Source organism: Mastomys coucha, unplaced genomic scaffold (assembly GCF_008632895.1).
Source record: "Mastomys coucha isolate ucsf_1 unplaced genomic scaffold, UCSF_Mcou_1 pScaffold23, whole genome shotgun sequence".
In the NCBI taxonomy this organism is placed as follows: domain Eukaryota; kingdom Metazoa; phylum Chordata; class Mammalia; order Rodentia; family Muridae; genus Mastomys; species Mastomys coucha.
The window spans coordinates 52,864,091-52,880,830 of NW_022196906.1; the positions used below are offsets into that span (position 1 = coordinate 52,864,091).

At 48.8% G+C, this 16,740-nt stretch overlaps 1 protein-coding gene across 1 annotated transcript in view; it reads right to left on the bottom strand.

Annotated features, from left to right (window-relative positions):
• Positions 1-8,543: 8,543 nt before the first annotated feature.
• Cd276 (CD276 molecule) overlaps positions 8,544-16,740 on the bottom strand; it is a 32,311-nt gene continuing 24,114 nt past the window's right edge. The window contains 4 exon segments of the mRNA XM_031344526.1: positions 8,544-10,598; positions 11,813-11,848; positions 13,108-13,149; positions 15,430-15,564. Of these exon segments, the coding sequence (XP_031200386.1) occupies positions 10,576-10,598; positions 11,813-11,848; positions 13,108-13,149; positions 15,430-15,564 (236 nt within the window). The 3' untranslated portion in view covers positions 8,544-10,575.

The window sequence follows — 16,740 nt, forward strand, 5'->3', positions numbered from 1 at the left end:
TTTTTTATTTTCATGGAGATTGCAGGAGTAAACTCCAGCCACAGTCAATCAGTTCAGAAAACTGAATTAATATGGTCTGGGTCTATCCAAAGAATGGTAGAACTGGGGGTGGTGGGGGTGTACAGTCTAGACCAGCTGCTGGGGAAGCAGCGTATCTCTGGGAAAACAATAGCCAGCCCTTTGTGTGGCTGGGAAACAGTAAGTGCAGAAGTGGGGTGGAGAGGATGGGAAGAGAGTATAGTGTTAAAAAAAAAAAAGACAGAGGAGAGAGGGAAGGTGCTAGAGGCAGGAGAGCCTGGATGGATGCAGGGAGACACAGTTCTGTGAATAAGAGACTGTGAATATGAGTTAGGCTGCCCCAGCCACCCTGTCCTCTTGTCCTACATGACCCTCGGTATTGTTCCCCAGATGAAATGGAATACTGTCTCTGTATGTTCCTCCAATGCCCAAAGTGCTCAACCCAGGCCACTAGCACTCTCCTGCAGGGCTGACCCAGATCTTCCTGGACACAGCCCACAGGACACTCAGGAGAACAGAAGACAGACACCAAGGGAATCAGCACTCTGGCCATGCCTTCCGGGTCACAAAAGTCCTGAGTCTAGTCTCCTAAAGGAGAGCCACCCTAAAACCTGGCCAACATCATTAGCAGTGACAAGGATGCTGTTGCAGAAACCATAGGAACATGGGACTGGGGAGAGGGATCGGTCGGTCGTTAAGAGCACTGGCTGCTCTTACACAGGGCTGAATTCAGAGGAGTCTGAGTCCCCTGCAGCATCTCTCATCTGGATTGTGTGGGCCTTGGGAACAAAAGTGGCACATAGACATACGTGCCAGGGGACCAAGAAATAATGCATCCACTGAACTGGAAAGATGGTTCAATGGGTAAAGTGCTTGCTGTACAAGTAGGAGGACCTAAGTTCAGCTCCCCAGAACCCACACAAAAAGTTGGACATGGCAAAGCATGCCGATAACCATAGTTCTGGGAGAGGCAGAGATGGGTAGATCCTAGGAGCTTGCAGTCTAGTCCAAAAGAGGTTCAGCGAGAGATCTTGCCTCAAAAAATAAGGTGGGAACTATGAGGGAAATAGCTCTCTCTCTTCCTGTCCTTTGTCTCAGAGCCTGGGGCCTACGACCTGAAACCACCTTCTGCCACATGTGCAAAGATGACTAAACATACTTAAATGCACACAAGGACACATACACACACACACACACACACACACACACACACACACACACACACACGAGGGAACTATATCATTAGCAGCAATGCTACTGCATTATCTTACCAAATAAAGCTTTGCAAACACATTGGCCCTTCCTCCTTATCTTCCAACATTAGGAGCGGCACAGTACAGGGACTTTCATGGAGGATCAGATGGAAATAGGCCACACACCTGGACCTGGGAGCATGCTGACCTTGAACCATGGCCTTGGAGCCAAGTCTGGAGCCTGAGGAGGAACTAGCAGGATGTAGTTGTAAGGGTGGAGGCCAACTGCAGGGGTGAGAGCCAAGGGGAAAAAAAGAGATGCTAAGTTCAGTCACTCTGGCTAGTGTGGATCTGTAATGTAGTCAGGACCCATCTGAGGAAAGGGACAGGAAGAGAGAAAAGGTTATTTCCCTCCTACTCTGGCACAGGCTCCAGGGCTGACGGCTGCTTTCAGGAAGGAGACAAATTGTTCCTCTCCACACCAAGCACACAGGGTTGAAAGGAGGGAGCCATGTGAGTGTGCACATCTGGAGGCCTGGGTTTGAGGGGAGGGGCAGGTAACCGGAGAGAGACACAGAGGGAAAAGGTGGAAGTGGGAAGGAGACCCCTATTTGCTATCAGAAAGCTGAAGAGACTTGGCCGTCATATGTAGCACCAGGACTCTCTTCTCTCTAGGGTCTGATGCATGATCTAACTGATGACAGGAGTGGGGGTTTCTACTAACCTCTGGGTCCTACAACACATCTGACTACTTCCTCTGGCCTTCCTTAGCTCAGGTTTCTTTTTCTTCCTTTCTTCCTTCCTTCCTTCCTCCCTCCTTCCCTCCTTCCCTCCCTTCTTCCCTCTCTTTCTTTCTTTCTTTCTTTCTTTCTTTCTTTCTTTCTTTCTTTCTTTCTTTCTTCTTCTTCTTGGTTTTTTTGAGACAGGGTTTCTCTGTGTAGTCCTGACTGTCCTGGAACTCACTCTGTAGACCAGGCTGGCCTCAAACTCAGAAATTCGTCTGCCTCTGCCTCCCAAGTGCTAGGATTAAAGGTGCGCCACCATTGCCCCCGCTCCTTAGTTCAGTTTTCTGAGCTGGCAGCTAAGAAACAAGAATCCTTTGGTCACCTACAGTGAGGACAGAATAGCCCCTTGCTTTAGTGTCTGCCTCAAAGTTCTGTGCTGGGGGGCAGAGGAGGGTCTCTCTCTCTGTCTCTCTGTCTCTGTCTGTCTCTCTGTCTCTGTCTCTGTCTCTGTCTCTGTCTCTCTCTCTCTCTCTCTCTCTCTCTCTCTCTCTCAGAATTCTGTTTTGCATTAACTTGCCAAGTTTGGTTAGAGCCCCTGGAGAACATGCATCAAATATTCAGCAATGACCTCAACCAATTGCATCAGAACTTCTGGGGAGGGAGCCTGAACACCAGCATTATTAAAACCTCCCTAAGTGAATTTAACGTGCAGCCAGAGTCTACTGGACCAAATGGAGCCTAGAGCTTTGTCACTGGGAGCAGAGTGTGCAGGATCAAGGAGGTTAATCTATTATGAGTGGACGCAGTATGATCTCAGCCAGGATCTCAATCTGGAAAGAACAATAATGAAACATGTTCAGAGGAGGACCAGAGATCATGTTAGCTAAAGGAAGCTGGGGGTGCGATATTTTGCAACACAGATGCTAGAAAAAGGTAGGGAGGCAAAGGTCACCGACTTTCAATCTCAGGGTTGGAATTTGTGTACCCCATGAGACCCAGATTTTTGCCTGGCTCCCAAATAGCCCTGCCTCATTAGTAATAAAATATCATCATAATAACCCAAACTTGGTAGAACCAAATGGTAGGTTATGAACACCCTGGGATTCAGTGCAGGCAGTGTCCTTGCCCCAAGGCACCTGAATTCAAGATGCTGATGAGTCTTCCCATCAATCATAGTCAAGGGTTCTGCACCCAGCGCTCAGCCTGGCATGCATCCACAGACCTGCATCCACATATCCAGTGGGTCGGTAGATATATCTGTCCAGGATCAAGAGTCTCCCAGAAATGCACACAGCTCCCAAGGAAATGCTGAAGAGTCTAGAGAGACGAGAAAGGAATGGCTACAAGTCCTAGCCACTGTGCAACTGGGAATCTATCCCTTAGAGAGCCCAGATAGAGCATGGATTCTCAACACTGTCCTTGCACTTTCTAGAATCTGTTTTGCTAGTGACCCTCTTGTGTGGACCCAGCTGAAAAGGCAGCTCAAAGAGCTGCCAACTCCAGCAGCATTTCAAGTGAACTCAGAGAGCTAGGGATGTAGCTCAGCTGATAGACCATTCACGTAGCATGCATGGAGCCCTGGGTTCCGTTCCCAGCACTGCACAGACTGGATACTGCAGTGCCAGCGCTTGGGATGTAGAGGCAAGATCAGAAGTATGATGTCATCCTTGGCTATATAATGAACTTGAGGCCCAGTCTGGAATACAAATTGTTCTGCCTCCCGCCCCAACCCAAATAAAATAAAATAAAATAAAATAAAATAAAATAAAATAAAATATGCTTAGAAATCCCACTTGTAGAACCTCATAGTGTGGAAACCTGTATTAGTCACGTCCAAAGTACAGGAACTGACAAGGCAGCTCTAGAACAGGCACTATGAAGTGTTACCACTCCACTTACAAAGAATGAAAGAAGTCTTTGCTAGAAGCTAGATACAAAATAGTATCACCGTAGTATGTAGCTACCGGGTTCAAGAAGCAGAGCTAATTCACCTAGAAAGCAGCCAGATGGTACCCTGGGCGGGGCTGTTGCCTGGGGAAGGACATAAGGGAACGTTGTGGGATTCCATCACTGTTCTAGATCTTGATCAAAGTAACAGTGACACTTGTGTAAAAATTCATGAGCCCAAACACCAAAAAGCAGCAAAATTTAAACGCTAGATGTGTTCATAGCGAAGGAAGAAAGTCAGGAAACATCGCAAAGTACTGATCTCAGACATATGTCATCTTATAACTACGCCACCTGGAGAAGAGTCTGGAAGAAAAGCAAACCCTTTGAGTGGACAGGAACACTGGAAGGACAGACCAACTCTACCTCTCTGCATTTGCATCTGTGCCTTCCAGTGCTCCTCTTATGAGGTACCCCAGGGCTCAATGGGTAGAGTACCACGCAAGAGTAAAGACCAAAATTCAGATCCCCAGAACTCTCGTGCAAGGGGGGCTTGCTCTAGAAACTCCCTGGGGCAAACATCCTCAAAGAACTAGCTAAAACAGTGAGCTGAGTCTCTTCTCAAGTGTGATCCTGCCTCAGAATCTAAGGTAGAGGGTGATGGAGGAAGACAGTAAATAAATGTCAACCTCTCAGGTCTCCACAGGTGAATCCCAGAAATGTGAACACGCATACACAAGCACACATTTAACAAACAAACAAACAAACAAGCAAACAAAAAACCCAAATGACAGGCTTTCCAACAGGAGCTTTAGAAATTGCTCATTTTGGAAACATCCAGAATTTCCAAATTGGCTCACAGGTATAGGCTTCCTATTCAGTATCCACATCCTGGAACTGAACAAGGCCAGGTGCTGCAGGTAACCATCCCCCACACCCCACCCCCTCCCAACCCATCATTCAACTCTACATGCAGGCAGAACCATCTGTAACAAGTCATTAGGAGAAGCAGGGAGACTCAGAACTCTGGCCATACCATCCCTACCCTTTCGTTCCCTCCCCATGAATGACTGAGTGGCCAGATCCACTAATTGGTCTTCACAGGCCAGGTTACAAATGGTGGTAGGGGCGAATTCCGGTCACACCTCCAACCAGGCAAATGAACCCTTGCTCTGTCCTCTCTTCAATATGAATGTGACACCTGCAGGCTACAGCTTGTCGCACTGTGAGAATTATTTCTCCATTAAAATGCAGGAATTGGAGCTTTGCCCAGGAAGGGCAGCTAAAAATACTGCTCTCTAAGGCACTTGTCATCAGGGGACATGGAGGCCACTTTCCTCACCCTTCAGCTTCCAGGCCAGTCCTACACCTGCTGGGTCTCTTCTCAAGCACTGGATGTTGTCCTGTCTGATCCTCACTTCAACCTGACTAGAAGACAAGACACCAGGTGTCTCTCTTCTACAGATGGGAAAACAGGTGCAGACTGCTGGCCTAGGTCACTGCACATTCTACAGAATCATCGACATAGCAACAGTGTTGCATTGACTGCAGGGCGGGAAGCCTTGGCCTCACTGGTCCCTCCCACCCCCCAGCCGGTTTTCCCTATAAATCTTGTTTGATTCTCACAACAAACCTTTGAAGCTGTCCAATCCTTGGTGGGGACTGAGGTCTACAAAGGGGAACAAAGTGCACAGGGCACTGACTGTGGGGGAGGGAGACAGAGGTTTTGAATTCCAAAATCCACCCAGTGCACCAAATGTAAGACATCAAGCAAAGGAAATCTTTCCCTGGGTGGTGGTGGTGCACGCTTTTAATTCCAGCACTTGGGAGGCAGAGGCAGGTGAATTTCCGAGTTCAAGGCCAGCCTGGTCTACAGAATGAGTTCCAGGACAGCTAGGGCTACACAGAAAATCCCTGTCTTGAAAAACAAAAACAAAAACAAAAACAAAGAAAAGAAAAGCTTTCTGTTACTGGAATCATCAAACCCTTCCGTTTTGGTTGTTTTGAGACAGGATCTCATGTAGCCCCGGCTGGTCTCAAACTCAGTACATAGACCAAATGACCTTGAACTCTGGTCTTCCTGCCTCCAACTCCTGAGTGCTAAGAATAGAAATGTACACGGTCATGTTCCATTTATGCAGGACTAAGGTTCAAACCCACAGTTTTGTTCACGTTAGGCAAGAAGCACTCTGCCAAGTGAGCTACATCCCCAGCCTCAAACCATCCACGTTGTAAAGAATGCCACATGCTTCTCACACAGGATTCTGTACCACTATTCAGTATAGAAATCATCAGTGTTCTGAGGGATGAGGTGGGATGAGTAGCCAGAGCCCTACCACAGCTCAGCTTCCTGTTCAAGGCTTGCTATAGTCTGACTAAGGCTAGTTCTGAAGCTATGCCCCAAGGAAAAAGGATGCAGGACATGCTGCAGGCTCCCCCATCCCTGAATCTGGTTCTCTACAAACCACCAAGCGCATTATCTCTCAGATATCCTAGAGGAAGGTCATCTGAAGTGACACCCAAAGGTCAATACCTTGCTCAAGATCACAGAGCAGAGCCAGACCCTGGGCCGATTCCAGATTCCCCTGGGTCAGACAGGAATAGCGAGTACACTCATTCCTCTATTATCTGCTTCATCTTGCTTTTCTACTTGTTTGGGTTCTTTTGTTGTTTGTTGTTTTTTTTTGTTTTGTTTTGTTTTTTGTTTTTTGAGACAGGGTTTCTCTGAGTAGCCCTGGCTGTCCTGGAACTCACTTTGTAGACCAGGCTGGCCTCGAACTCAGAAATCCACCTGCCTCTGCCTCCCAAGTGCTGGGATTAAAGGCGTGCGCCACCACCACCCGGTGGGTTCTTTTGTTGTTTATTGTTGTTGTTTTTTCCTCACCTTGACAGAAGCTTGAGAAGGGGAACAGTTGAGAAAGTGCCCCTGTAAGATGGAGCTGTAGACAAGCCTGTGAGACATTTTCTTGATGAGTTGTTGATGTGGGAGTGCCCAGTCTACTGTGGGCGGTACCATCCCTGGACAAGTGGTCCTGAGTTGTACAAGAAAGCAGGCTGAGCAAGCCAAGAGTAAACCTATAAGCAGCATGTCTCTATGACCTCTGCTCCAGTTCATGTCTCCAGGGTCTCGCACTGATCTCACTTCCTGAAGGACTACGCTCGGGATATGGAAGCTGAGAGTAAACCCTTTCCTCCCCAAGTTGATTTGGTCATAGTGTTTTATCACAGCAATAAAAATCCTAATACATTCTCATCCTGAAATAGGGACATTAACAGAAGCCCTAAACCAGGCTAGACTTGGAGACAAAAATGGGTGGAACTAGAAAATGTCATCCTGAGTGAGGTAACCCAGTCACAAAAGAACACACATGATATGCACTCACTGATAAGTGACATTAGCCCAAAAGCTCAGAATACCCAAGATACAATTCACAGACCATATGAAGCTCAAGAAGAAGGAAGACCAAAATGTGGATGCTTCAGTCCTTCTTTGAAAGGTGAACAAAATACTCACAGGAGGTAGAGAGTGGGAGGGACTTGGGAGGAAGAGAGGAGGGGGAGAGGGAGAAAGGGGGGCAGGATTAGGTATGAGTGGAAACAGGGATGAAATACAGAGGGTCAGGAATTTGAACAGAGGTGTGTGGCAATGGTGGGTGAGGAATTTGGGGTAGCCACCAGCAAGTCCCAGATGCCAGGAAAGTAAAAGGCTCCCAGAACCCAATGGAGATGAGATTAGCTGAAATGCCCAACAGAGGGGAGGGAGAACCTGTAGGGATCATATCCAGAGGTTAGGCAAGGCCCCTGGTTGGGGGATGGGGCCACCCACTCATCTCCAAATTCTTAACCCAGAAGGGCCCCTATCTAAAGGAAATATGGGGACAAAGTGTGGAGCAGAAACTGAAGGAAAGGCCATTCAGAGACTGTTCCACCTGGGCATCTATCCCATATACAGACACCAAACCTAGACACTATTGTGGATGCCAAGAAGTGCATGCTGAAAGGAGCCTGATATGGCTGTCTTCTGAGAGGACCTGCCAGAGCCTGACAAATACAGAGGTGGATGCTTGCAGCCAACCATTGGACTGAGCACAGGGTCCCCAATGAAGGAGTTAGAGAAAGGACTGAAGGAGCTGAAAGGGTTTGCAAACCATCCGAAGAACATCAATATCAACCAACCAGACCCTCCCCCCCCAGAGCTCCCAGGGACTAAACCACCAACCAAAAAGTACACATGGAGGGACCCATGGCTCCAGCCATATGTGTATCAGAGGATGGCCTTGTTGGGCATCAATAGGAGGAAAAGCCCTTGGTTCTGTGAAGGCTGGATGCCCCAGTGCAGGGGAAAGCCAGGTTAGTGAAGTGAGAGTGGGTAGGTGGGAACATTCTCAAAGTAGCAGGGGAAGAGAGGAGGGGGGGAGATCTAGAGGGGAAACCGGGAAAGGGGATAACATTTGAAATGTAAACACATAAAACATCCAAATATCCAAGAAAAAAGAAAGAAATCAAGTGACATGCACATCAGTGGGAGGAACCACTGGCAAAGGAACCTGATTTTGGTCAACCAACTTTACTTTCCTAAGAGAGAAATTGCAGCAAGGAACCTAAGGAAGCCACTGGACTATGGAGAGCTAGGCAACCCTTCCCCGGGCAGAAATGCCCAGAACAGATTCCTTCCTTTGAGCACCAAGCCACCCCAGTTTCACAGACATCAAGGCAAGAAGCTATTGAAAGAAAAAGACATTTATTTCTCCCAAAATTTACCCAGTTTACAGAGTCCCATGTTTATTATTTTTAGTCTTTGAGATGGTTTATCCGTGTAGCCCCAGTTATCCTGGAACTCACTCTGTAGACCAGGCTGGCTCCGAAGTCAGAGATCCACCTGTCTCTTCCAGGTGCTGGCCAGAGTCCCATGTTTAAATTACCCTCAGGTTCTCCAGTACTGGGGTGGGAGAGAGTCTTTCAGGAGGACATCAGAAGTCCTGCCAGAAGCCAGGGCTGTCAGAGACAAGCCAGCTACACACCACAGCTCCGGAATAGCACCATGGTAAGAAGGCCCTCCTTGTCCTCAGGCCCTCTTCAGGCTCCAGCTGCAGAGGAGGTCCCAGCATAGCATTGGCTTCTGCCCTGACACATGTCTGCATGGCTGTGGCCACCTGCCTTCCAGTCCACATCTATAAAGACTCTGGAACATACCCAGTTCTCCAAGTATGGCAAGGGGCTATGCTTTCTCCAGGTTTCTGGCCCTACCCTGGGCCCTAGGTCAGGGATAGTGTGGGCTGGGGGTGAGGTATCCAGAAGCGATGGGTACAGTTGGGAGCAAAGCCATTTCCCAGTTGGAGGTAAGGTCTCTGATTTTCTAGCAGGACCCTAATACCCAGCACAAAGCTCATGCCTGTTATTGGGGTATACACTGTGAAGATATGTCTCTGCATATTCAATTGTTAATTTTGTACCAGCAGAGGGCTAAATGCTGGCAGGATCTGGTGTTGATATTTCTATGGCCCATTGCTGGCCTCATATTTTATAACTATTTGTTTCTTCTTCATCTGCCCAAGGCAATCTAGAATGACTCCTGATCGGCTTTAATAAAGAGCTGATGGCCAATAGTTGGGCAGGAAGTTGAAGGTGGTACTTCGGGACAGAGACAGGGACTCTGGGAGAAGAATTGAATCACGGGAGATTTGCCGGCAGACATGGAGGTGGATGGATGATTCAGAGTGGAGCAGAGAGGTAGACCTGGCCATGTGGCAGGACACAGTGCCAGGATTAGTCGGGACAGAGTACTTGGGAGACTGCCCAGCAAAAGGCCTATGCTTTAAAATATTAATAAACTCCTGTTGTGTCATTACTTTTCTAGCTGGAGGTTCTGTGAAAGTCCCATTGGACCCCGTGGTTGTTCAACAGACTTTAATTTACTAAGAAAGAAAAGGTAGCAAAGATTTCCAGCATGGGGAAGCACAGGGTTAAATGCTGACTCCCTGAGGGGCCCTGAGAACCAGGGAGACCAGCACCTGCTTCCTGTGGGGAGATGGGCACAGCCCGGGACAGCCAGAGGAGCCCATGCAAGGCAAGTGTGTACGTGATCCAGCACGAACAACAGCAGGTATCTGTGGCCTGTGTGTGTGTATATGGGGAGTGTACCCCATCTCACTTAGAGAGGGAGACAACCAAAGCCAGGTCCAGATCAGGGCAAGGGAGTCAGGATGAAGACTTGCCAAGCGATGGGATCAGAACAGAGGTTGAGGATCGGTAACTAAGATATGTCAGGGCCTCGGGAGAAAGAACCAAGCTGTCTTCAGAGAAATAAGGCAGGGGTTCATCTGAACAGAATGCCCCTTGGAGAATAATAACAGACTGTGTAAACAGTCTGCATGGCTTTGGAGGAGCAAGGACATGGGGATGGTTTGTGTGTGTCCACTAGAAGTAAGGCAGAAGGAAGAAGGTTCATGCGGTGTCACAAGGCCACCGGAGGACTCTGCAGGAACACTGAGGTGGAGTGCTCTTTCCGTCGTGTCCGTAAGAAATAAGGCCGCAGGATGGTTCATGTATCATGTCACTGGAGAAATGAGGCTGCAGGGTGATGGGAATTAAGACCGTTGGAAAAATAAGGCTGTGAGTGGCCTATGAACCACATCCTTTGACGAACGGGTAGATCTGTGGAACAGAACCCATTCACTGGGGGAAGGGCTCACACTGAAGCTCAAGACTGCCAGAGGGTGGGCCCCCCACCTGGGAAGGGCAGCAGCTCCCAGTCAAGCTATTTCTTGTCCGTCATCTGCATTTCAGGGTGGGATGAAAGGAAAAGGGGGGAAAGGCATTAGAAGCTAGACGTTCTGCTCCTGGTGGTACATCAGACATCACATGCCCAACTAGGAGTGTGAACCCTAACCTCTACTATCCTGGTGGCTGTTACGTGTGTGCAGGATAGGGAGCACTAATGAGTGTGTCTCCTTGCACCGCGACATAGAATGTACACAGGAGTCAGGATGGCCTTCTTGGTCCATCTGACTCACCCTTCAAGGCCTGGTCCAATTCCGTCCTCTGGCAGGGCGCCCCCTTCCATCTTAATAACCTGAAGGATCATGCTGCAGAAAACCCTTTCCCTCTGACTGCCTCCCTGATGAGGAACATCCAAATCTGACAACCCCTGGCTGGACCTGCTCCACACCCCAGCTTGCACCAGCAGTTTAGAAGGCCACCTGTGACCCTGCTCTTCTCCCTTCCCTTGGGATCTGTCTGTCCTCAGGAAAGGAGCCGTCACAGCCTACTTCTGCAGTCATCCATCTTGGACACAGACTATGGCTGGGATGCCTCCCTGGGGAGCAGGAAAGCCCACTGCTTCACCGATAGGGCTACTCTGTGTAGCAAGTCTCTTCAGACACCCAGCTGATATTTTTCAGCAGCAGGGCTCCATCCTTCTGTGCTCACTGCTTCCCAATGGGAGTGAGGAGACCACTCACTTCCTGTTTCCTAATAAACCTGCCCACGTGAGTAACAGGGACCAATGTACTGACTAGCCCCCTCCTATGCACCAGAAATGTGACTGCCCAGATGAAAGCTACATTTCTAGCCTCACCTGGAAAAACAGGTCATGTGACTAGGTTCTGCCCAATGGGATGTATCTAAAGTGACAGGAGCTATTCTTGGCCAAGCCCTAGAAAGATGTTCCCTGCCCTCCTTCTAATCCCTTGCCTCTGGAGGGGGCAAGGCAGCCACAACAACCCCTTAGACCCAGGGATGAGAGTTTCATATTGCAGGGGACAGAATCCAGGCCCTAGGCTACCTGCAGCTTTAAGACTATCAGACAGGAGAGGTAGAAATGCCTGGTGTGGGTAAGTCTGTGTAGGACAGTTGGGTGAGCGAATGCAGCTCTTCTGGAGCGGAAGCACAGGTCAGCAGCAGAAGGGTGACGATGGCTGCCCCACTGCCCTGCTTCCTACACAGACACACAAACACATACACACTCAATCTCAAGCAAAACATCTTTACCTTCTTTGTTTTCAGAGTGTTTCAGAGGCCGCAGAGCTGGGGAGGAAAAAGGGCAGAGCTTGTGATAAGAGAAGAATCCCAGGGAGGCAGATGGAGGGAGAAGTAAGGTGGGGATGCAGAAGGGACAGGCAGAGCTCAGCACCATCAAAGTACCAGGGGAGGGGGCCCAGAGTCATCCCAAGCCTCAGTTCCTAAGTCCCACCTCCGCCCCTCTGAATAAGTCCCACATGTCTCTCCTCTCTGAATCTTGGGCTCCCTTTTCTACACAATGAGGACAGAGATCCACATCCAACTAGCTGGAGACGTGGCAGCACACGGAGCCCAGGCCATAAATGAGGTGAAATGAGGATCAGGGAGGCTGACATGGTTACAGATGCCTCCCAAGGCCCAGGGTCACGTGGCTGACTGACTCTCTCTAGCCCATTCTCCTCTCCTCTTCCTCCCTTCCCCCTCCCAACATCTGCCTCTGAGTGTGAGAAATGAGGCCTGATCCCAGGTCCCTCTCCATGCTGGCCACACAGTCACCAACAGGTGGAGAATTAATTGGCATGATTTACAGCAGTCCCCAGGCATGGCTCCTGCCTCTCCCTTCTGTGGGGGTGGGGAGGGAGCTGTTGTCAACTGGACCAGTCCAAGGTGGCTTTTCTCAGTCCAAATTTGCCTTTCTCAGCCTGGTCGCCCCTGGCCCTACAGCTGTGGGGCACTAGGACCTCAGCATTCACCCTAAAACCTGATCTCAGCCCAAGGCCCTTTGCAAAGTAACAGCTTCTCTAGGCTCTGGAGAGAGTGTCAGAACAGGGTGCCATTAGAACAGGGCCAGGATGGTATTTTACAGAGGAGCAAAGCACTTTGCCAGTGTTGCACAGACTCTAAGGAGAACCGGGCTGTCCACGGTTGTCTATTTTATTGCAACAGGCACCATCATAAGCTCTTAACTAGACACTAGGCATGGTACTGTCTTCTGTATAGACTATCTCATTTAATCCAATGCAGAAACACCTAGGACCTGTTCTCACACCCATTTTTTTACACAAGGGAAAATAGACCAAAGAGACACAGGTCTTTGCTGAAGGCTCTTTGGTTATAAAAGACTTCCTCTCTCCTGAAGCCCTCCTCCCCCCCTCTGAAGTCCTCAATTGGTACAGTCCTGATGGATGGACCAAGGTAGGCAGGAGACTCCTGAGTGGTAGTCAATCCTGGGTTGGGAGCCTCCATCCAAGGGTGCTTCAAACCTCAGAGCATGGAGTCTTGTCTCCTGTCCCTGATGCTTCCCCAGTTAAAAGGGCCAGACTCACCTGTCTTGGATCCTTCTCCATCCCCATCCTGGTCCTCAGCACCTAAAAGGGGGAATACCAAGCTTTCTCAGCCCTCTCAGCCCCACACTCCCATGCCTGAACAGATTTGACTTCTGGTCTGAATTCAAGTTCAAGGTTGGAGCTTGAGACCAGACCAGAGCCTAACCTTAGGATGCAATGGGAGGGCTGCAGTGGGAAACCCAACACTTCCCAGCTTTGAACCCACTCACAACCCAGTCCACATCACCACATCTGCACCTCACTTCTTTTATTTTATTTATTTATTTGTTTGTTTGTTTGTTTGTTTGTTTATTTAGGTTTTTTTTTTTTTTTTTTTTGAGACAGGGTTTCTCTGTATAGCCCTGGCTGTCCTGGAACTCACTCTGTAGACCAGGCTGGCCTCGAACTTAGAAATCCATCTGCCTCTGCCTCCCGAATGCTAGGATTAAAGGTGTGTGCCACCACTGCCCGGCCACTTCTTTTATTTTTTATGTGTGTGTGCATGTATGTATGTATGCGTGCATATGAAGGTCAGACGTTGACATCAGGTGTCTTCCTCAGTGACTCTCCACCTTATTTTTTGAGACAGGGTTCTCACTGAACACAGAGCTCACTGATTCAGCTAGAATGGCTGGCTGTGAACCTCAGGGACCTTTCTGTCTCCCTAAACCCCAGTGTTACAGAAGCAAGCTGCCACATCAGGCTTTTACATGGGTGCTGGGGATCCAAACTCAAGTCCTCGTGCTTGCACAGGGGCCACCTGACTGACAGAGTCATCTCCCCAGTCCCTCTGTTCCCCACTTTAGTGTGCCCACCCATCCTCTATTTGCCACACACAGCCCACTTAACCAGCTATGACCCAAGCGTCACCTACCCACAAACTCTGCTCTCGTTTTCCTCGTACCTAGTCACCTTCCAGCCTCTACTACCTGTCTGTTCTCATGTCTCAGTTTACTCATGTGGCACCCACCAACATCCCCTCACCCATCTACAATCACCAGTACCAACTCATAAGCACTCACATCCAGAGGATGATGGCACCATGAAGCTCTGCACACTCCGAACTCCAAGGAAGACGGAAGACACACACACACACACTCTTCCCAGTGACACACGAACTAAATGTTCACAAGGCTGGAAACCTGTTCTTACTCACAGACACACCCACGAGACTTATACATTCACTTTCACGCTTGTTTCCACAGACACACCCATTCCTTGTCACGCTCACCACCTTCATGACAGTACATTCCTGTTTACACCTAGTTGCCATGCTGACACACTGACAGGCCGGTTCACACCCACTCATGCAGGACGTTAACCTGAGGGTCTAAGACTAGACCCCTCCTGTTCATTCTGTCACAGGCACAGCAATTGTTTGAACGTCTGTTTCCCTCCCAGATGCACACTGGAATTAGCTGCCGTCAAACAGTATCGAGGAGTGGGACTTCTGGGCTGGAGAGATGGCTCAGTGGTTAAAGAGCACTGCCTGCTCTTACAGAGAACAAGGTCTGTTCTCAGCACCCACATGGCAGCAAATAATTGCCTGTGACTCCAGTTCTAGACATGCATGCAAGCAAAACACCCATACACAAAAACTTTAAATTAAAAAATTAAATTTTAAACTAATTTTGTTTCCTAAAGAGGCGATGCTTCTAAAGGGTAATTAAGCCCTGACGGATGGGATGGGTGCTGTGACCTTTGCCCTCTGGCTTTCCACCATCTAATGGTCAGCAAGGCCTCCCCGGGTGCAGGTGCCTGGACACAGTACTGACTTATTTACTTTGTGGATGTGACTGAGTGTGTGTTACTCATGCATGTGTGTACGCTGTTTACATCTGTGTGGGTGCACACGTACATAGGGCCCCAAGGCCAATGTCAGGAGTCTTCCTTTGATCACTCTGCATGTTATTCATTAAGACCAGGTCTCTCAGTTGAATCCAGAGCTCACTGATACAGCTAGTCTAGCTGATCCGTTGGATCTGAGGAAGCTCTGTCTCCTCCTTCTAAGAGCTGGAATTACAGACAAGCTGCTATGCCCACTAGACATCTATGTAGGTGCTAAGGTTCCAATTTTCATTCTTCTGTGGCAAGTGCCTTCTCTGCTCTCCCAGCTGTCTGGATATGGTACCCCCAGCTTGAGATGCACAAGCAGTAAATGTCTGTTCTTTACAGGAGTTTGTCTCAGGGATTCTCTTACAGCTGCACCAATAAACTAAACAGCGATGTCCCCCAAACTTGCAGGTATGTATGCACACCACACACACATGCACACGCGTGCGTGTACACACACACATGCACACAGGAATCACTTCCCCTCACCTGCACTCTCCTCCTCGCAGCTCTGCTTGATCTTTCTCCAGCACACGAAGGCCAGGGCCACCAGCAGTACCACAAGACAGACAGAGAGCCCCACGGTCACCCACAGAGCCTCAGGGGGGAATGTCAGGGGCTGCCCTAGAAGAGGAAGAAAGAAACATGAGACCATCTTGTTCTTCGGTGTGAACAGGGGCTCCCAATCTCACTGTACGCCATCAAGGTAAATGATGCTCATTGAGGCTCCTGTGGCCACGGCTCCACTCACCCCACCAAACCCTGCCATTGTGGCTGTGGGTTTGCCTCAGAAGGGAGTAGGGGGAGCCAAGAAGCCTGAGGATGGCTAATAACCATGGATAGGGCCTCACTGACCTAGGATAATCTTTCTTCTAAGAGAAGGGTTCCAAACACCAACCGTCATTCTTTTGTGGCAAGTGCCTTCTCTGCTCTCCCAGCCACCTGGATATGGTACTCCCAACTTGAGACGCACAAGCCAGTAAATGTCTGGGTTTTTTTGTTTGTTTGTTTTGTTTTTTGTTTTTAAGTTTTATTAATTTATTATTTTTTAAAGATTTATTTATTTATTATGTGTAAGTACATTGTAGCTGTCTTCAGACACTTCAGAAGAGGGCATCAGATCTCGTTACAGATGGTCATGAACCACCATGTGGTTGCTGGGATTTGAACTCAGGACCTTTGGAAGAGCAGTCGGTGCTCTTAACCACTGAGCCATCTCTCTAGCCCTTATTTATTTAATGTATATCTGCATGTACACCTGCATACCTGAACAGGCCATCAGATTTCATTATGATATGGTTGTGAGCCATCATGTGGTTACCAGCAACCACACTCGGGATCTCTGGAAGAGCAGTCAATGCTCTTAACCGCTGAGCTATCTCTCCAGCCCAAATGTCTGTTCTTTACAGGAGTCTGTCTCAGGAATTCTCTTACAGCTGCACCAAATAAACTAAACAGTGATGTGCCCTAAGACAAGCAAGCATGTATGGCTGGATCTCTAAGGATCTCTAAGCTGACCCAGCTACCAGCTTTTCTGTCTACTGTTGTCACAGGAAACCCCACTTCAGCCGTTCTCTAAAGAATCACTCCTGACTCCTTTCAGGATCTACACAGTCACTGTCATTTTCCCTTCCTAGTAGTGATCTCTCCAGAGGCCTCCCTCGAGGTTCCAGTCCCACCTGGTTTACATCATCCTCATGGTCAGGCATCAGCCAGCTACAGCCCATGAGCCAGACTGTGGCCCGTTTTTGACAATCCATAAGCTAGTATTAGCTTTTATATTTGGAAAGGGCTACAAAA